This window comes from Medicago truncatula, chromosome 6, assembly GCF_003473485.1.
Source record: "Medicago truncatula cultivar Jemalong A17 chromosome 6, MtrunA17r5.0-ANR, whole genome shotgun sequence".
NCBI lineage: Eukaryota > Viridiplantae > Streptophyta > Magnoliopsida > Fabales > Fabaceae > Medicago > Medicago truncatula.
The window spans coordinates 6080416-6103567 of NC_053047.1; the positions used below are offsets into that span (position 1 = coordinate 6080416).

The window sequence follows — 23152 nt, forward strand, 5'->3', positions numbered from 1 at the left end:
TAGATTTTTTTTTCGATTAAAAATAATATTTTAATTTTCATAAAGTTGAACATTACACTTTTCACCACTTTTCAATATAAATTTTTTATATTAGTTTTCTTATTTGATGTCCTGGTGGCATTAGTTAGCATTTCCCATGCATAATTATAGTTACTAGAATAGTTAAAGGAGTTGTTTCATTAATATTTTAAATAGTTAATTTAAGAGTGATAAATAGTTTAATTTTTTTTTTTAAAACTCGATATTCAATTCAAAGATCGATTAATTGAGAGTTTTAATTTTAAGTTCTATTGTGAGAACTCCATTTAAAGACAAATAGCTATGTATGAATTAGCCCACCGAAATTGACAAAAGAAGAATTAAACCTGATATCATTAAATGAACACACTCCAATATCCTAAATAAACATTATAAAATGATAAATAATTAAAAAGACAAAATATTTTAAATAAGAACATAATATAAGACAAAGAGAGTACCAACCAAGTAGAGGATTAGCTGGTTTTGATATAAAATTCACGAGATATGATTCTTGTTTTTTAAATAATAATAACTCAAAGACTCTCCAAGTCTTTTGATACTCATAAATATTAATTATCTCACCACAAAAAAAAAAAAAAAAAAACACAATATATCTTGAGTTCCCTGTCACCAAAATACAGGCCTAACTGTTCAGATCAGCAAGAGTCCCTCGTTTGAGAAGCGTTGACCTTACCTTTTGCAAACTGTGCAACTCATTGGCTTTGAGAAATCAAAGTCAAAAGTCTTCTCAGGTTAGTCTCCCTCTCTGACTGATTAGTCTCCCTCTCTACTGAGTATCTTTTTCGAAAATTTAGCTCTAGCCATGCACACACAGGAAGAAGAATAGAGAATGAAAGATGAAACTGGTAAACAATACGGCATGCTTCTCTTCTTTAAATCATAAATAATTGATTTAGGGCCATGTATATATTTTACTACGGGCTTCGGTATATGTGTCACTTTTGAGCTTGGGTCATGTTACATACACTCATATTTTTGGACTTTAGGAGCAGAGGGGGGAAAATTTAGATTTTTATTTTTATCATTTCAAACTTGGTTTTTTTGTATAAATTTCCTTTTTATTGTAAGAGCTATGCATACATCCAGTTTTTTATTATTATTATTTTTTAATTATCATTGCAATATTTAATTATAAATATCATTATGGCCCCGTTTGGATAAACAGCTTATATAGATGCTTATAACATTAGAGCTTATATCATAAGCTCTTATACTTAATAAGTTATTTATGTTTGGATATGTACACTAAAAAGTACTTACATAAATTGAAGTGTTTGGATGTGACATTACATAAGCAATTATCGAAATTTTAAATATTTTTAACTTAACAAAAAAATCCAAGAATTGAACCACAATTATCAAGATTTTTTTTGATAAAATTAATCAAGGCGTAAAAAAACAATATTATAACATATTAAATATATATATATATATATATATATATATATATATAGTATAATCAATTTGTCCTTAAAAAAATATCAATATTCATATATGACAAAATTAACATTAGAGGTGTAAATAAACATATCATATATATTGATATTAGTGTGCAGTTTGTTACCCAAAAAAGACAAGTTAAATTTGTTTTTTTATTCAGTTTCATTTTGTTACGTAACAAAAAAAATAAATAAAAATCTTCTTAAAAAAAAAATCTTAGTTACGTTTGTTACTTTAGTAAGATAAGTATATAGCAATTTTGTTACTGATGCACCGCCAAAGATAACTAACATTATAATTAAAATATTCCTTCAAAAAAAAATTATAATTAAAATATATGTTTTGAAAAAGTGGATCCAGAGAGAATCGAAGGAGGTTACATAAATTCATAAGCTCCTTGTTAAGCCAGAGGGTAAGCTGAAAATTTAGGCTTATTAAAATATGACATAAGCAGCTTATGAAACTATGATAAGCTATTTTTATTTATTTACCCAAACACCTTTAAAAATGCTTATGGGAGTAGATAAGCCCACATAAGCTCAAAATAAGCCAATCCAAACGGGGCCTATATCATAGGAGCGCACAGGGGCGGTTTTACCACCCAGCTAGCCTGGGCACACGCCCGGACTCTGTCCTGGATCTCGTAGGTGATCCATAGGTGCCACTGCAGTCCTCAACGTACCTATAATTATCATATTATCCATAATATATCATATGTTACATTGTGTTGCAGTGGTTAGGCGCGCTACGACGTCGGTTCAGTTCAATCCGTGGTAATTATACAACGTTTAGAGCATTTCAACATATTAAGAAATATAATTAATTTTGTATGAGAAAAATATATTATGAGTTGTTTTACAAAATTGTCCTTATTAATTTGTATGAAAAAAATAAATTAAAGGAAAAAAAAAAGTTAAGGGTATACACCCTCCGGTCACATTTATAAACAACTATTTCTTTTTTAGATTCATTGAATAGCTTATGCGTTTGAAAAATGACCGGAGAGACTAATATGAAAAGTAACATTAATATTCTAATATGAAAAGTAACATTAATGTTTTATTGATATTGTAAAACGATTTATAATATGAGACAATTTTGTTTTACTCCAAAACCACTTGTAATTTAGGACGAAGAGAGTTTTCTATTATAATTGTACCCAACCTATAATTAAATGGTCCGTATAGTTTATTAGTTAATAATTGATTTCTAATAAATATAATAATTTTAATTGCATTTAAATAAATGGTGTTGATCAAAAAAATAAAAAAATGATGTTGCTAACGAGTGCTTTTAAAATATTCTTTAAACATTTTTTTTTTTAAGAAACTGCTTATCGAAAAAGTAATAGATTTAATCTTCGATGCATTAAATTCATCAGTTTTATAAAAACTTTTTTTTTTTTTTTTTGAAATGCAGTTTTTATAAAAACTTGTTATTTAAGGTTGTTACAAGGTACCTTTAGGGCACTTTAAAACAACCCTGACCTAGAGTCCTAAATACACCCTTGTTGGCTGTGTCATCCTTATTCATTTTGGCAGATCATATGGCAGCTGCAAATATTGCATCAACTGGAATAGTTCTTGAAGTTCTAACAAGAGATAATTACTTAGATTGGAGTGTGCTGGTGAAGAATTATCTCATTGGAAAAGGTCTTTGGGACAATGTTGTCGAGGTTAATGTCAATCCTATACGGTCTGATGGGAAATCAAAAACTGATGATGCCTTACATTCTGAACAGTCTGATTGGAAATCAAAAAATGGTCAAGCCTTACATGCTATTCAACTATCATGTGGTCATTATAATCTTCGCCAAATAAGAAATTGTGTAACAGCACAAGAGGCTTGGAATCACTTAAAAGTTGCCTTCAGCGAAGATTTAAGAGCAGACTATGATTCATTCAACACAAAAAAAAGAGAAGAGCATGATATTGAGCAAGGAGGTCTTCAAACTGACATTGACATGTTTCATGTGGCAGTGAAGAAAGGCATGTGGAACGACGCAATTTTCTTCATCAGACGTGATGGAGATATTATTTCACAAAAGTCATCCTTTAATGGTTGGACTTCTCTTCACGTTGCAGTTGATGCTGGACAAGATAAAATCATGAAGGAGTTGGTTAAAATGGGGGCATTGTTGACAGAGAGAGATTGGGAGGGATACACACCCTTTGCTCTTGCTGTTAAATCAACTAATGATATACAAATTGTTGAGTGGATGCTTAATAAAGGAGGAGCTGATCTTCTAACCATGAAAATCAAAGCTAATGATAATAAAGGTGACATTCCAGTACTTCTAGCCGCAACCAATGGCCACAAAGAAATGACGAGATTTCTTTTTTCCAAAACTCCATGGTCCACCCTAGAGGAGAACGATTGTTTTTATGGTGCTAAACTTCTTTCACACTGCATCCATGCCGAATTATATGGTAAGCGTTCATGTTCCAACTTTATTTAACATTCTTTTTTGGATCAAACCCTCTTTCTTTTTTCCACTGAATTGACTAGAACGATACTCACTTATAAAATCATTTTTAATAATCTAAAGGCTCATAATTCTTCTTTAAAACCATTACGAAAGTTATCTCTCTAAACTCCATTTCCTTGTACGTTCTCTTCTTCTAAAAGTCGTACTCTCTGTGTGTTTCCCTCTCTCTTTTTGATTGAAAAATTCTATGGTGAAGTCATGAGAATGATTTTTCTGGTGAAGTTAACACTATAGTATCAAAAGTGTTGTGAGTAACGCCCCACTGTTTGTAAAGTGGCATCAAAAGTTCAGTCACCATAGTATCATCAATTCATCAGATTAACAAGAATATCCTTGATCTAATTTTTATCCTACCTTGTTTTAACACTCTACAAGGTATAACACTTAAGACTATCACATGATATCAGCAACTCTGTTTCCATGTTAAAGATGCCAACGATAAAATAGTACCAGTAAGTCCAAAATGTTGCAAGCATTACTATATGAATTACTATTGATCATTAATCAACAATTTAAAAATGAATCAAACATTAAAATTAAAATTAATTTTTTCAAATTAACCGTAGAAGCTCCCTTAATTGTTACACAAAATTAATTCATAATCAAAGTTTTCTAAAATTCGATTTTTTCAATAGATTTAATCAAACTTAATTAAAAAGAAAGCAGATAGTACTAAAATTACAATTAAAAAAAAAAGAAAAGAAAGAAAGAGAGCCATGAGAGCTAAGAATCTCTGAGCAGGATTGGAGTCACAACAACAGGTTACTGGCTTGACCCAAGGGGAACAATTTTCATCCTTTATTTTATGGGAAGGATGGATATTATAATCCCGATCTATGTTGATCGGAGGATAAAAATATTCCACTTGCACCAGAGCATTTTTGAAAGACTCATCAGTAGCTTCAAGAGTCTCCTCGATGGTAGAGCGCATATCCTCTTTAAAATTCTTCTTCTCATCCCTGGAGGCCTTGTGAGCAACTTTTACTTTTCCTACAACTTTCTTCTTCCCTTCAAGGGTTTACTTCACCTCTTTTAGAACTTTCCACCTCTCGCCAACAATCAGCTGATTTTCCACCAGGGATTTAGTCTGCCTTTCTACATCAACCTCTAGGGCAACAATCATATTCTTCAGAGTTTTGTTTTGGTCGGTCAATTCTTAGGCCGACTTCTCAACATCGGCAATCGACTTCTTCAAGGAATCCTCCTTCTCCCTAGCTTTGGTAGTCACTTTTTCAATGTCACCCTTCACTTTGGCAGTCACTTCGTTACCGTTGGCAAGCACATTTGAATGCTTTAGCATCATTTAAATGATATTTTAAAGACTTTTTAGCTCAATATAATTTGCTTTAGTTGAGTTTTTGAAAATAAACTGGTGGATACACATGGAGAGGATACACAAATAGCTTGAAACATGTCAATTCACCTAAACTAGACAACTATATGGTTGTGCTATACTTTTTACGAGATTATCAAAGCGACTTTTAGGGGTATAGTCACTACAGACGTTTCGATGAAGCAAAATCAGACAAGGGATGAAGAATTAGAGATGAGATATCTACTGGAAGAAGCGTGATGGATGTAATGAGACACATTGTTGCACAAACAGAAGGAAAATTATAGTGGATAACTATTGTCCAAGATGCGACACGCAGAAGATTGCATGCGCCGCACATTAGATCAAGGAATAAAATGGATCGTGACGTGAAGAAGGCTACACGCGTCGTGCAATTCAAGAATGCAATTATTCCATTTAGTTTTATTCAATTATACTTGTTCTTAATGGTTTTTATGCATTTAGGAATGACCATATCATGATCCAATTGGAATGACCATTAACCCTGGCTGCAAGATTTGCAGTAGTCTAACTCTTTAGTCTGTAGTAGTTTAGAAATAACCTATTTTAGCCTAATGAATATAGTTTTCTTCTCATTCAATCTTATCGAATACTAAAACACACCATGACAAATAAAGATATTGTACCTGGACAAGAGTGCTAGTACCTAACTACAGCTTAGTTGTTTTTATTTCGTGATACCAAGTAGGCAGTTGTAGGATCTGGACCTAGTTTGCAAGCAGTGAAAGAGAGAACAATCAATAATGAGCTAATCATTTTTTCTCTCTATTTGCGTCAAAATAACCTTTGCTAAGTGCAAACCCCCTTGTTATATAATTCTAATCATCTTCATAGTCGTTACATAGGAATTTCATAGGGGAGCTTCTACGGTGCAGTCAGAAAACTTACTTTTTTAAAAAAGTTAATTTTGATCTTAATGTTTGATTCATTTTTAAATTGTTGATTACTGATTAATGATCAATAGTAATTCATCTAGTAATGCTTGCAACATCTTGGACTTACAGGTACTATTTTATCGTTTGAATCTTTAATATGCAAACAGAGTTGATGATATTATGTGATAGTCTTTAAGTGTTACACTTTGTTGGGTGTTACGCTTAAAACAAGGTATGATAAAATTAGATTAAGTGTAGTTTTGTTAATCTAATGAATTGATGATACTACGAGTACTGAACTTTTGATGGCATTGTACAAACAATGGTGTGTTACTCACTACATTTTTTATGTTACATGTTAACTTTACCAAAAAAATTATTTTCATGACTTCACAATAGAATTTCCCATTTCACGATCTCTGCGGAAACAAACTTAATATAAACATTATTACTTGATACAAAGTTTATTACATTTTCTAAACTGACCATCAGTTAACCAACATTTAGGTTAGAGAATTTTTGTTTTATGAAGCTTCCCGACTCCAAAAACATTTGAATCATTCGCAGCAAAAGGAGACATCAAATTGCAAATCTCTTAAAAACAAGGAAATTTCAGAGTCGATAGCTCCATACGACAAGGACTGTACAATTTTGCTAAGTAATTCCAACCAAACTTGCACATTACAGCCTCAAAGTCCCATTCAGACAAATGAGGATTTTTTTGAGAAACACTAGGGAAGGCTGAGGGCCTGGCACGAGAAGCAGTAGGAGGCAACTCGGGAGAGCCAAAATTTGTGGGTTAAGGAAGAATATTACTGTTTCCCCCAATCACGGACTTTTCAGAAGAGTCGACTTTTTTATTTTTCTTGACAGACTCTTTGTTAGAAGTTTCTTTTCTTTCCATCCTCTTGAAAGGGACATTTACCCCATAAGTCGACACAAAAACAACTTTTGAGATACTGATGGACGAAATTGACAAGTGCATTAAATCGTAAAAAATAATAAAGTAGAAAGTTTATCGTTCTCCACAAGGATTGTCGTTCTACTTAGTAATTATAACATAACTGAATGAAAGAATTAAATTAAAAAAATTCAACAATGAATTAGAGATTCATCTTAGAATCCTACCCAATTATGGTTTAGTTACTAATGGTAACTATAGACAAAATTACAAAAGAATAAAACATACCCTAGATACTAAGGACGACGAAAGAGACTCCTTCCTTGAATCTCTCGGCGCTTGCATTTTGTTTGAACTGCTTCGTTCTGAATGAATAATTGTCAATGATATGAGTTGTATTTATAGGCTAATTTTCAAATGGATTTGGGATGGAAAACTGGGCTTTTCCCTCAAACCTGCACAGAACACAACAAAAAATTATTTTTCTCATGGAGGCGCACGTTCGCCGTGTGTGGGAGGGCGCGCCTCGCATATCATTTCATTTTATGCACTAGTTTGTGTAACGCCCTATTTCTATTAAAGCGATAAAACACGCGAATAATAATTATATTCAAGAAATAGACGCTACGTCATCAACAAAGGTCAAAACAACATGCATGCATATAATTCTCAACAGTCGCAGCGGATTATAAACCATATACTTCCATTCAATAGATGCCATGATATCAAAAATATATCAACATCAAATTCTCAAAGTTCCAACAATGGGCAAATCTCCAACATAGATAAAATCCAACAAACAATCCAGGGTAGACACAAAAGACACCTAGATCAGAGCCATCCTAGACTCTAAGACACGATAGCGGATATAGCTCCCACTATCCAAGCAACCACGAGCAACTCACCGAGCAAGTAATCCTGCACAACGTCTACCCATTCATACAGACAGGTAGGCGGTCAAAATCACTGGGGGTAAGCATTACATCATACATAATCATTGAAATAGATTTGAGCATAAATTAATCAATTCAAACTTCAAATAATTAACATGAATATTTGATCATCAATAATAATTTATAACGATAAATTCAAACATCACAACCAATCACTCACATCCACATGTATGTCAATTATTTCACATTTAGGACTCATGCAACAAATGATACGTCCCAAATCATGACACATAAATGCATGCGGTACCGTCGTCACCAACGTCTAGGCCGTCACCCCATGATGCCAAAGAACATCATAATCATGTTGCCAAACGCGGAGTTTGAATTTTGCATTGTATTGGGTCTATGTAATGGGTCAAAGGTCCTTTTGGCCGGTCCAGAACAAATACCGTATAAAAATATGATTGTGTATCGTATGTATGTCTCTTATGTATCTGAAAAATTGTGTTCCAATAGCATTTCTGTAAAAAAAAAAAAAAAAAAAAAAAAAAACGTGAAAAACATCAATAGTATGTTATTGACAACCTATGAAGTTATTTTACTATTAGTTACCCCTGATTATTTGCATTTTTTTTTTTTGAGCAATATTTGCATTTTTTTTTATAAAAGCTAATTATTTGGATTTAATATTGGTGCAGACGTTGCCGCAGCATTACTTCAACATCATGGTACACACATGCCCCTTAATTATGAATCTCATCAATGTACGCGGCCTATATATGGATTAGCTCATTTCCCTACCGTATTTGACGGTGCAACCCAACTTAATTGGTGGCGACAGATTTTTTACAACGGTGAGCTTTTTAAATTTCTACAACAAGAAAGCATGATATATATATATGTATGGCAAATTCTACGATACACCCAACATATTTGAGTGTATCGGTACACAAACCTTTTAATTTTATAGGTAAATGAGTTGTTTTTTGAAGAAAAATATTATTTTTATCATTAATAATTATAATGATTAAATCTTATTCATCAAAAGTGTAATCGAAATAATTTATTTTTATTTTTATCGCTCAAAATAGAGAACTTTGATTATTTTATACAATAATATGTAAAAAAATTATTATGACTCTTATAAACAATGAATGATGCATTTTTCTTCTGAAATCATATTTTCTAAGATATAAATGCCGACAAATAACTATTTATTTCATAAAATTGATCGTTAGTTTATAGATTTATGAAACAAGAGTACCGATACATCTTGATTTACGAGTGTACCGTAGAAATTCCATGTATATATAATAAAATAATTTACAAACATCAGTTTTTCTTTAAATAATATAACACATTTTTATAAATTTAGGTTTAAATGCAGTTTTGATATCATTTTATAAATTTAGGTTTAAATTTATCCCCACATCAATTTCGTTTCTGCTGCTTTAAGAATGACTTCTTCTATCGTTTCGTCTGCGTTTATATTGGAGGAGGAGTCCAACAAAGATATTTCGCATGAATGATATTTTGTCCGGCTGTTTCTTTATGTTTGGTGCGACGATAGTTGAAAGTAAATGAAACTCAATTTGTCCATTGAGGAAGTTGTTTTTAATGGTGTAATGTTAATCTTGATCGGAATCTTGAAAGAGCTAGATTGTGGGATAAATATTAAATAGAATGAGACTTTTAATCTTGTTGTTGTGATTTTTACGGTATTAGTGTCGATCGTTACGAAGAAGCAATTTGAATTTGGATACATTACGTGGCGATAGGAAAGGGTTGTCATTAAAACAAAACATATGCAAGGACTTGTTAAGAAGGAAACTTACATCCTCACAGGTAATTTTTTTTTTATTTTTTATTTTACAGAAATCAGTAATCAATTAGGCAGGGATGAAACCTTCCCAACTGTTACAACCAACATGCTTGGCTAGACTAGCAAGGCTATGAGCCACTTTGTTACAATTCCTGAGAGGCACCATGAAGGCAATTAACCACAGATTCTGCATCAAGTTCAACAATAACATTACACAATTGCTTTTCCATGGCCCTAGCGAGACACCACCGCAAACCCATGCATTCAGCTACCAAAGGTGACACCGAGATACCATCAAATCTTGTCTCTGCAAACAAAACCAGACCTGCAGCGTTGCGCACAACCATCCCCCAACCTGTCGTACCATCACTAAAACACCCGGCATCGACGTTGATCTTAACATAACCACTAGGAAGTGGAATCCACTTAGTGAGAGCACTAACCGGAGGGGAGTTTCAGGGAGGATTAACAGAGTTGAACTCCTCAACTAAAGAGGCTGCCTTCTTTGAAATAACAATAGGCTCAAACACAGATTGGTTAAAAACTAGTTGGTTCCTATGACTCCAAATCAGCCAGAGGGAGTAGCAGAATAATTGTTGGGCACGGGTGTCCGGCGCTGACAGCCACACTTTCATCCACGATATCAAGTCCAATTGGTCCGGTACATGGATCCCAAGAGGGGAAGAGAACCAGACTGCTAAGGCAGCAGGGCAGCGCATAAAAAGGTGATCTGAGTCTTCTATTGAGAAGTTACAAAGAGGACAACTCATATCCAGGGATATACCTTTCTTACCCAAATTACTTCTAGTTGGAAGGATATTTTTTGTCAACCTCCATAAGAAATTTTGTGCACTTTTAGGGACGGGAGTACTCCAAATACGCTTCCATATCTCAGAATTGTTGCTATTTGAGGATTCAGCCTGCTCCGAGTTTCTATCCTCACACATTGCATGATGCGCCGATCTCACAGAGTAGACACCATTCTTTTCCCAATGCCATATGATTTTGTCTGTTGGACGCCTAACAGATAAAGGGATGCTTATGATTTTCCTGGCTGTGTAGTTGTTGAACCTACTAAAAATAAGACCCCGGTCCCACTGATTTGTATCCCTATCAATTAATTCCGCAATAGTAGCATCACCACTAAGACCTCCTCCCGGATTGTTGAGAAGAAAACCATTGGAACAAGGGATCCACCTATCTTTGAAGATGCGGACAAGACTCCCATCCCCTATTTCCCATCTTGCACTAGTTTCAATAACCCCTTTTGCAGACAACAGACTTCTCCAAGCATAGCTGGGTTGAAATCCAATCTTTGCTTCCAAGAAAGTGGTACGAGGGAAGTATCTAGCTTTGAAGATTTTTGCAACAAGAGAAGTGGTGTCTTGGATGATACGCCAACATTGTTTGCCAAGCAACTCTTTGTTGAAAGCTGAAATAGATCGGAACCCCAGCCCTCCTTTACCTTTTGAAATACCCATCCTCTTCAAACTCATCCAATGGATTTTCCTAGCGGTTTCGTCAGAACCCCACCAGAACTTTGAGAGCATTCCTTCAATATCATTACAACAGCCCTCTAGTATTTTGTAGCAGCTCATTATGTAATTTGGGATGGCTTGCGCTACTGACTTGATAAGGGTCTCCTTCCCTGCTCGGGACAAGAGCTTTTCTTTCCAACCTTTGACCTTCTTCCACACCCTTTCTTGAACAAGCGAGAACACATCCTTTTTTGACCTTCCAAACACAACCGGGAGCCCAAGGTATCTTGAATGCGATGTCACAGTCTTAATACTAATCTGCTGGCAGATCATATCTTTCTCAAGGATTGGCACATTTCGACTATATGACATTTCTGACTTATCCAAGTTTACCATTTGACCGGATGAATCTTGGTAAGCCTGTAAGACTTTCAAAATTGTTACAGCCTCATACCTTTGATTGACCCTAATGCAAGTTCATACACAACGATTTTGATGTAAGTCAAGTCAGATGCCAATATGCACCTACTCTAAGTATGTCACACTCCCAAAGGCATTGAAAGCATTAATGAGCGATGCGTACAAAAATTAAATAGTTCTTAGATCATCACCGAATAAAGGACATGAATTAATAAAATCCAACAAATAAATGTAAAAAAATAGAAGTTCCCCCATTAATAGGTGTTTAGTTACTCTTGATATAATAAATATTACTCTTGATATAAGAACAAGGGTTGAGGAGAGCCGGTCATCTTGATGCTAAATTCGGAATGATAATGTGTGAAAAAGAGCTCTTGTATTTATAATTTCAGTTGAGTTTGGGCAGGAAATATTGGAATATTTTATTATTTATTATATTCCAATATCATTATGTGGGCAAATATAGTAACAATAATTATATTACTTATTTGTCAATTGTCAGCCTTACTTGATTAGTGATGAAATTAAGTAATAAGGCTATTAAATTTCTAATTTTGATAATTAATTAAATATTTAATTAGTTGATATGGACTTGAGTGGATCCCATTAACGGAATTATGGGAAACCAGATGACCACCAATATAAAAGAGGTTATGGTCCCTAATACTCTCTCTCCCTATTGAAGATCACTTGAGGCATAAAAGTATCGGTTGAGGAAAGATCAACGACCGCTAACCCTATTTTGTGTTTCAGATCACCTCTCTCTCTATGTGTGTTGTGAATTCCGAACGAAACCACACCGATGCAAAGAATGATGTGTGGAGCAACGGAAAGTAGTAACCACTAACAAAGTGTGTGCAAGCTATAATCAACAAAAACAGCACCTTGATCTAATCTAGGTAACAAGTGGAAAAACACAATACACAATCACAAGATACAAGGAGAGGGAAGAGGAAAACAAAGACACCAAAGAGATTGTTCACCCAGTTCGGTCCAAACTTGACCTACTCTGGAGGAGAGATTGAACTCTCCAATCCACTATCAATGAGTTCTTACAAAAGAGTTACAAGAAATTAGATTTGACAAGTTCACAAAGAACAATCCTAATTTCTACCATTTTTCCAATCTCACCAAAACACTCAATGATTTTCACTCACCAAGGTGTTTACCATGTTTCCCAACCAAAGAGATACTCTAATCAAAGAACCCTAAACCCTAGAGTTGCTCCCTTTGATTTCCCAAGTTTCTCTCTCTACTCTCTCACCTTCAAATCTGCACAAGAACACTTAAATACTAGTCTTCCCCTGATAAAATCGTGTCACGATTGGTGCGTACGTCCCCAGGTACGACCAGTCCTTATCATGGAAACTTAACGAGCAAGTTTGCAAATCGTGTCACGATTTAGCACCCTGCAAACCAGCTCACGGCATCACGAAATCGTGTCACGATGCCAAATTCGTGTCAGGATTTCCCTGTTCTTCCAAACCACAAATTTGAAGACAAATCTCAACAATGTGCTTTGTCGTATTCCTAATACCCTAATTCTTAACATCTTGATAAATCAAACACGTCGTAGATCCGTTCTTCATGTTCAATGTTTTGTCTACTTCCGCTATTTGATTCATAATTGTTGTTGAACATGTTTTATGAAATTTGTTTTTTATTAAGACCTAAGTTTTCAACAAGTGGTATGAGAGCAATCTTCATGTTTGATTTAGTAGAATATATGAACCCTAATTTATTTATTTTTAGGTCGCCGATATTTTTTTCAATGATTGGATTATATTTCATCGTTTGTTTACGGGATGGATATATATCCAATCAGGTTTCGTGTTTGATTTGTTTGGGTCAATTACGGTCATGGTTTGTTTGAACTTCCAGATATTTATTCAATGTTGTCGAACCCTTAACTCTGCAAATTGGGTTTATTTTTGTTCGTTGCACAAATTACAAATACATTGATTTTTACGATTCCTTTTCGTCTGGAATTTTGTAGATCATTTCCTTTTGAAAAATAATATATCTAAACCGCATGAGATTGTGGTTAAATATATTTTATTCATATATTTTAGATCCAGGCTATTTTGATTTGTCTGAGGTTTTGTTCTTTTTGACATTGTTTTTTGGGTGCAAAATCTTTGACTAAACCTCACACACTCAGTACACGAATTTATGGTCTGTATGCATTCAGTGAAAAGCGTGTACATTTTTTGGTTGATATTTGTATATACTTTTTTTTTTTGGGTCGTGTTGCTTGCTTTGCCCTCTCAACTTAAAATTGTGATTATAATTGATTACCGTAATTCAATTGTTGAAAATATAATGGTTGATATAAGGCATGTTACATATATGTATTCTTTCAAATATGGTTGAATATTGAGCACACTTTGGTTTGTTTTTTGGTAGGATTAAAATGATACCATATTAATTTATTTGGATCCTGATTGAATTTGGTTCACATATATGTATTTGTGCACTATTTGAATCTAATAAAAGATTTGAAGTTTCGTTCCTTCCAAATTATGGATTCTACAAAACAAGGATTAATGTTAAACTGAGTGCACATGAAAGCATGATTTGCAATTTATTTTTAAATGACCTTATAAGTTTTGGTCAAAATATATTTATGTCTCTGGATCATGAATTCAACTTTATCATGAACTTAGTTTGGCCTAATGACTTTATATTCTTCTTATTATATAGTTTGATTTCTTTTGAAATTAAAATTGATTCACAAAATTGTACATAAACTTAATTTTGAGAAATAAACAAACAGAGTTAATATATGTTTGATTCTCATATATTATTTATAAAATTTATTGTCTCTTTTGAATAGTGTTTAACAACACATCTCAAAATATTTTGAAAGAATTGTAGCACATGATTTAAAGATTTGATTCTTCTAATTTTGAAAAATATGGAGTTTAGAGCTGTTTTTTTTTTTTTTAAGCATATAAAGATTTGTTTTCTTTATGTTCGAAATAATTGGTTCTAGAATTATTTGTTCCTTTATTTAAATAATCATTAAGTGTATATGTGAATCAATTGTGACATGAATATTTTTGGTACATAAGATTCAATTTTCTTTTGATTTGAAATTGAATATTTGGTTTATAGCATGATTGTGATGTTTGAGTTTATTGTTATTAAGTTTCTACAATAACATTTTTTTTTTCCTTCTTCTTCCAATCATGCATTTTGGACATATTTCATGCTATTTATGTTGTTGCTTTTATGCGATATCTCTAAATGTATTGTCATACACACATTGGTGTGATTTTTGACATGCATCTTCTTTCAAATTTTTGTGAATTTGTCTTCACACTTAAGGGTTGTCGAGTGACCTTATGTTTATTTAGTGACATAATGAACTAATTCGGCCTACATTATGTTGGTAGTGCCTTGTAAATTTAAGACATTTCTCATCTGCCTTGTAAATTTAAGACCATTTCTGTCTAAATTTATTTATTAAATTGTCTAGTAATTTTGGTTGAGTTGGTTGAAACAACAAGTTGCAAAAGTAACCTATGTTTTATAAATTTGATTCAATTGGAATTACAAAAGATGTAGTATGAAATTGTTCATGTGAGCTATTTTAGTCGGCCAAAAGGAAGGCACAGCTTGGCCGGTTAATTACATACATGCGATGGTAAATATGCGGTAATTATTAAGTTTTACATGTGGATAATGAGGACTTCTTAAGTTTTATCCTTGTGGATAATGAGGATGTCAAAAGGCACCCATTGTCTGACAGGACTTATTACCATACTTGATCTTTGCATTGAGATACTGTTTGCAGTTTATTCTAGCAGTCAAAAGATTGTGTTTTAATGGTTCTTTGATATCTTGTTTTGGGTCTTTTAATTTACAACTTGTGATGTTAAATATGTGGTAATTTTTAAATTTTTCATGTGGGTAATGAGATGTCAAAATGCTCCCATTATCTGACAAGACTTCTTAAGTTTTTTCATGTGAGTAATGAGGATGTCAAAAGATACCCATTATCTGACAGGACTTATTACCAATATTTAGTCATTGCATTGAGAGTACCGCTTGCAATTTCTTAGCAGTCAAAAGATTGTGTTTTAATGATGCGTTTGGTATCTTGTTTCCGACTTTCAATTTACAAATAAAGATAAATTGTGCATGTGTTATAATTAAGGAACATTGTTAACAAGAGCCCTAAGGACATTGTTTAAGCATATAAAAGTAGCAACTTTTGCATTGAAAATTATAGGGTTATGACTTTAAGAAGTGTTTGACATGTATTTTCAAGACATAATTTCCTTTTGTGGGTTCCTTAAACAATGCCCTTAGGGCACTTGTTAACAAGACCCTATAATTAATTATTGACATGTCTACTACTGTTGTGTGAGTGTAAACTCATTCAAGTATTTGAGAGTTAACATTCACACGTATAATGGTAACCATATGACAATTATAAGAATTTATTCTTTGTCAAAGTAAATTGTCGTTGTTTGATCATTGTTATAAAATATCAATAGCAATTGATATTATTGTTTAAAGGCTTGATATTGATGGTGCACTTGGTTGGTATTTTGATGAGTGCTTTTGCTACTTTTGTTGATCTCTTTAAGCTAATATAGTTTAATGTATCTGTTAATTTGAGTTAAATTTTTTTAACAATTAAAAGCTTTAACTTTTAGGACTTAAAGAATAATATTAATATTGTTCTTGGATCTAGACCTTAGATAAGGGTGGTCAAACTCACATTCTTTCACAAATTCAGGATCAAATGTGAGAATTAAGTTTGATAAATGAGTATACACCAAATCTCATAGGTCATGTGAGATCATAAAGCTAAAATATCATATGTATTAGAGGTGTTATTTAAAGTAAGTCATATAGTTACTATTATGATAGTATATTTGGATCCTCATGAGAACATTATTGTGCTTCCTCTCAATCAAGTTAAGAAATTATTTCATATAGATCAAACTCAACACCCTCAAGAACTAGGGATTCTAGTGTCATTAAGAATTGACTGAAAAGAGAAATTTAATTTAGTTTAATCGAAAGACTCTATTAGGACAATCATGATACTAGTTTGCTTAGTATAATTTTGGAGTTGCATAAGATGGATTTCAATATAGTGTTTCTTAATGGTGACATTAATGATACAATATGGTGCAGCTGAATAAAACTTTTGTGTCAATTGATACAAAGTAAATGGTTTGCAAAGTCATGAAATCCACTTATAAGTTAAGAAATTTGTCTCTTTAGTGTTACCACAAATTCTCATAAGGTAATTGTCTCTTTTGGTTTTGAGATAATATTATGGAGAATTGTGGATTTAGCAAGTTCAGTGGGAGTAAGTTTATACTCCTAGTTTAATATGTCAATTTTATTTTATATACTCAACGATGATATATGTTTGTTATGTGAAACCAAGAAAATCTCTAACAAAAGTTAGTGATGAAAGATTCTGGGGACACCTCTTTTGTATTAGGCATTTCAATACTTAGAGATTCTTCTCACGGTATTATTCGGATATCACAAAAGAGTTATATCAATAAAGTTGAAAATGAAATGACATAATTTTTGGATGACCTCAATCACCGAGAGAGACTTTTCAATCTCAAATATTGTCCATAAGAAAATTCATGAATTCAGAAATTTAAGTATTTTCCTACACTTTGCCTATAGGATTTTTATGTTTGATTTTATTATACACATTTGGAAATAGCGTATATAATAAGATTGTTTGGCAGATATGTGAGCAATTCAAAGTTTGAATTGTTGAAAAAGCAACCATAAAGATTATTAAAGAGAACAAGAGAGCTTATGGTCACGCAAGAGATCTGACAATTTGGAGATCATTTATGTGTCAGACTCTGAATTTTTGGATGTAAATAGATAATACACATCCTAACTCAATAAATGACTGTAAGTATTTATATGTCACTTGGTTGCATATAGTAAAAGGTAATGAAAGACCACTTAAGATATATAGTGACATAATTTAGTCATATAGTTATTCAACAACATTAATAAAGTTTATTTCCTTATACATTATTGTTGTTGAATGATAGAACAAGTAGAGACAAATTTTATGCTAGCTGATCCACTAATCAAAGACATGACACATAAGGTCTTTCATATGGTTGTTGTCATTAAGGATGTCTTGGATTAGTGAGAGTCTCTTTTACTTTATGTTCTATACTTTTGTTTTGGTATTGATACAAACTTTATGTATTGATCCGTTCATATTGATGTTCAATGTTTTGTCTGCTTCCGCTATTTGATTCATGATTGTTGTTGAACATATTTTATGAAATATGTTTTTTATGAAGACCTAAATTTCCAACCGGAAAAATTGGGCTTTTACCCAAACCCGCATAGAAAATACAACAAAAAATTGTATTTTCTTCGAACATCACGTGCATCGCGTGAGAAAGAAGACGCGACGTGCTTGGCACTAAACAAATGGAGTTTTGCTTCCTGTTCCAGGCCTCTAGGGTACGCAGGGCATACTCGAGGCGAGTGGCTCAACCTTATGTGCAGTTTCTACCTTTTTGATCATCTTTGTGAGTGTTTTTTTATTCGCTTTAGACTTGGGACTTTGGAATAAAATTCCCCCAACTTGTAATGTATTCATAGGCTTCTTGCTTTGTCAATTACATGATTTATCACTAAAAGACTCAAATCACCTATGTGTTAGATCAAAATTGGTTAGTAAAATAAAGCCCTTAAAGTTTTGCTGATAACAAAACATAATTGAGAACAATTAGGATTCTCTAATTTGTATTTAAATGTGCAAGAAATTCCAATTACATGAAGTATTAGCTCTGTATCAAGTCAAAGATTTGAACCAAGTCAAACCTCAGGACGTGAAAGCTCTGTATCCGGTCAAAGCTCTAGACTACGTGTTGCTTCGCACTAGGGATGGGAACAGGCCAGGCCGTCCGATAGGGGCCTACCGGCTAGCCTATTTAAAGCCTAACTCGGCCCAGCTCGTTTATTAACGAGGCCATGCTCAACCTTTTTATAAGGCCTATTTAATTAAATAGGTTAGGCTAAGGCTTACAAAAAAGCCTATTAAACCCATTAGGCCGGCCTATTAAGCTTTTTATATACAATATATCTTCCATTTTTGATATTGTTGAAGTTTTTTTTTCCTCCATAAACTCAAGCCTTAGTATGATTGGTTATTTAGTAACAGATATTTTGGTGTGATTAGACCTTCATAAGATTTCATTATTTAGTAGCAAACATGTTCATGTGCTTTAGGCCTTCATAAGTTTTGGCCTATTTAGTAGTAGGCTTACATGTGTTGCAAGGCTTTAGTGTAAAATAGGCTTTTAAATAGGATTTTGGGCTTCATCGGACCTTTAAAAAGGCCAGATCAGGCCTCGAAAATGAGCCTATGATGGATAATAGGCCAGGCACAGTCCTATTTCCATCCCTACTTTGCACTAAGTATTATGAAGATAAAGGCAAAGGCAAAGCTCTTCATCCCTACTAAACCCTATATCAAACTTGTTGAGCTCAATGTCATAGACAAAGGCAAAGCTCTTCACCAAGGATAAGGTCAAGTGTGGAAGTCAATGTTGATATACAATCCTCTATAGCAAGCATCTGACTCAAGTGAAACATCATTAATTATGCGCACAACGACTAGTATCTCAAAAAAGGAAAGTTTATTCTGACTTACGAAATGGAATAAAACTCATTTATAATTCTCTAGATGTATAAGAAAAAAGATATTCGAAAAATAAATTTCTAATGTGTTTTTTTTTTTTTTTTTGCAGTTTTGTGGATTCCACCTTACATAGACCTTGAGGACAAAAGAATTACACTCAAATCGGATGGTGGAGAATCAATTGCATATACTTTTGAAGGTATGTTTTTACTAGCATTGTTAACAAAATTTGCTTAAAAATTGGATTTATTTTAAAATATGACATGGGAACAAATTTTGAATAGACTGAGCCTTAATCAAAGATCTAAAAAAATATTATGACTTTGTTTGGTAAAAATATGATATACAATTAAATGTTCTTAGAAAAATGTAAAATGAAATGTAACAATAAAAACGAATATTTTTTTCAAAAAAATAAATAAATAGAGATCTTTCATTTGTGAGTATTTAGAACATAGATATTTTATTTGAAATTATAAGGGTAGAATTGGTTTTTAGAGAAAATAGAAAGGGTAAAGATGAAAGAAAAAATGATAAGCTATAAGCTCAAACGCTACTTGAAATAGTATCTGAAAAATAGCTTATAAGCTCGCGAAATAAGCTATAAGCTCGTGGTGAAAGACCATTACCAAACAGAGCTTTTTTGGTCAAACGAGCTTATAAGTTATCCACTATAAGCTATAAGCTAACTTTTGGTCTTACCAAACAGAGATGTTATTATAAGTTTCATGATATGTATTTCCAAAACAAATTCAAGTCTATAGAAGAATTGCCTAAATACTTCAATACTAAACAAGTAAAAATAAATATTATTTTCTTTTTGGCTAAAACAATATTTGTATCCTAAGATTATCCTCTGGTAAAATTTCCATGATGGTGAAATCTCTTGCAGGTGCTGTAACAAAAGTTGTAAAGTGCTTTCCTCGAACAATGATGTGGTTTCGTCGATATGGTGCACAATCTCTACTGATCAAGTTACCTTGTAAGTGTATCATGAAGCTTCTAGTTGATTGGGTTCCCTCATTTGCGTCAACCTTATCAAATTTACAATGCTTTCAGGTATTAAGAAGATATACGGGATAAAAAGGAACCATTACCTAGTAAGAGAGATTATGAGGCGTTTGTGCGAAAAAATTGAGAAAATATCATCAGAATCAGAGTTACATCAATGTTCAATTCATGATGCTATGTTACAAGCAGCCAAGTATGGAATTATAGAGTTTATAAATTCAATGAGGGAAGCAAATCCTGACCTTTTATGGGCCATGGACAAATACAAAAGAGGTATATTTGCACATGCAATTTTAAATCGTCAAGACAAAGTGTTCAAACTCATATACGAGATGGAAGGCCAAAAAGAGTTGAAAACTACCAAAGACATATTTGAAAATAACTTATTACACCTCGCAGCTGAGTTAGGCCCTTCCTCCTATCGTGGCTGTCGATCCAATGCTGCTCTTCAAATGCAAGGCGAACTTCAATGGTTTAAGGTAATCAAATTTATCCATTTAAATGATTTAATTAATCGCATAACAAATATAATTTTTTTTTATTTGAGGATATTAAGCGTTGAGCCATGTTTAGCATCCTTTTGACATTTAAGAAAAAAGGTTCATAAGTATTTTAGCAGGGGAATAAACTAAAATAGTGTAAGATCCACGTAAAAGAACATTTTCCATTATTTTTCCACAAACAATTAAAAAAAAAGTCGAGTTAAAATACCAAAATACATATAAGCTTTTACAAAGGAAAACTAATTCATTTCATAAAATAAATTTGACAAAAAAAAAAAAACCTATTACATAATTGATTAACTATTTACTCCATACAGGCGGTAGAGAGTACTGTGCCTCCAATGTGCAAGGAAGCAAAAAACGCAGACGGTTTAACGCCTCATGAATTATTTACGAAAAATCATGAGCACCTTCTGAACGAAGGTCGACAATGGGCAAAAGATATAGCAAGTTCTTTCACAATTGTGGGTACTCTCATCATTACCATCATGTTTGCTGCAGCTTTCACTGTTCCAGGAGGAAACAATCAGGATAAAGGAACACCTATCTTTTTAGGTAAAAATGCATTTTCTTTCTTTATTGTAACAGATTCCTTATCTCTCATTGCATCCGCATCATCAGTTTTGATGTTTATTGGGATTCTTACATCGCGTTATGCTGAAGAAGACTTCAACACGAGTTTGCCCGCTAAGTTATTGTTTGGCCTTTTCACAATTTTCTTGTCTGTGGTATTCATGATGTGTTCTTTTTGCTCTGCACTTGCTCTTATGCTCAAGGGGTACCGATGGATCATAATAACAGCAATAGCATCTTCAGTTATTCCAATCTTAGTGTTTATGTTTTCGCTATTGCGCCTCTTTTCAGAGGTTTGCATTTCTTTTCTGAGATCCTATTTCCTCAGGAAGAAAAGAAGAATGAAAATATAGTTGTGTTGCTTTTGATGTACTTAATAATTGTAGTAATCTATCTATATATTTCTATATACAATGAGAATCCAGCAACAAAGACACATTATTCCCACTAACATCTTTATTTTGTTAGTAGTTAATGTTACAGTAATTGAGCTAGCAAAGCTTTGGTAATAAAAAAACCTTGCTTCAACATTGATCTTTTTTGTTATGAAGTTGTTTGTTGAACAGGTTATTCCAAAAACAAGAGGCAGGAATCTTGTCCTTCAAAATTTGACAGATAAGAGCTTAAATATAAATAAATTTTTTGGATGGAAAAGCGCATTAAATAAATTGTTCAATTCAAATATAATAAGAGCAAGGATCCGTTGACACCAGGTGTAAGTCAAAAGACTTACATCAAATCTAGACCATTCAAATTAATCAATCTAATGGCTTACAATATTTCGTATGTGAGTTCTCATGATCCCTTTTTCCCTGTGCACTGGTGATCACACAACAAATTTGCAGAATACCTCATGCCGCTTGTTCAGTAACAACACGAATAATAATTTAGTTGAGATCATATCATGGCACTATTGAAAGAATGATTTATCAATTTTGAATTTCTATTCAATAGGGAAATATCATGTGTCCTCTTTTCTCAATTTCTAGTCACCGAGCTTTTGCATCTGCCATCATATTTTGAAGATGAAGGCCACCGTGATCCTCTTTCTGTAATCTATTAAAAAGCCATTTATTATCCTTTTTCTTCTCCATATCGACATATTTGGAGAAAGATCCAAATAATGCTAAGAACAATTATAGGGATTATCCCTAACCTAAAGTATGGGATTCTTGGGTGGTCAAATCCCTGTATAATGAAGTGTGATATGAATCCCTAATATGTTGCTATATATCGAAATCTCCAAACAATTGGTATTAATAAATTTTTATTTTTTTTGACAAATAATTTATTCTTTTTTAAAATAGTATTAATTTATCCTTGAAAATTCAAGGTTTCAAGGAGAAGAAGAAAGGGGAAGCACGAAAACAATGAAGGTCTGGATATCTCCATTTGATTGTGTGATCCTCTACTATGCTCTTCCAATTCTTGCTTTGTTGAGATATTACGAGCCTTAGGATTGGTTGGTTTTAAGGGTTCAGATTTGACGTAAGTCTTTTGACTTACACCTGGTGTCAGCGGATACTGACTCATATAACAAATAATTTTATTTTTTTGAAGGATATAACAAATAGTATTGTGTCCCTTATAAAAAATAATATTGTATAAACTAAAAATCACAATAAAATATTGTACAAAAAAATGATTTTTTTTTGTTAAGTTGGTGCTCACATCACGTATTGTATCGGG

General features: G+C 32.9%; 1 protein-coding gene across 1 annotated transcript; it reads left to right on the forward strand.

Annotated features, from left to right (window-relative positions):
• The first annotated feature begins 637 nt into the window (after positions 1-637).
• Positions 638-21993, forward strand: LOC112422613 (uncharacterized). The gene is made up of 7 exons (XM_024785851.2): positions 638-773; positions 3024-3911; positions 8692-8847; positions 19486-19575; positions 20269-20358; positions 20436-20866; positions 21208-21993. Exons 2-7 carry the CDS (start codon positions 3029-3031, stop codon positions 21814-21816), a joined length of 2259 nt encoding a protein of 752 aa, XP_024641619.1. The 5' UTR covers positions 638-773; positions 3024-3028; the 3' UTR covers positions 21817-21993.
• Positions 21994-23152: the final 1159 nt, after the last annotated feature.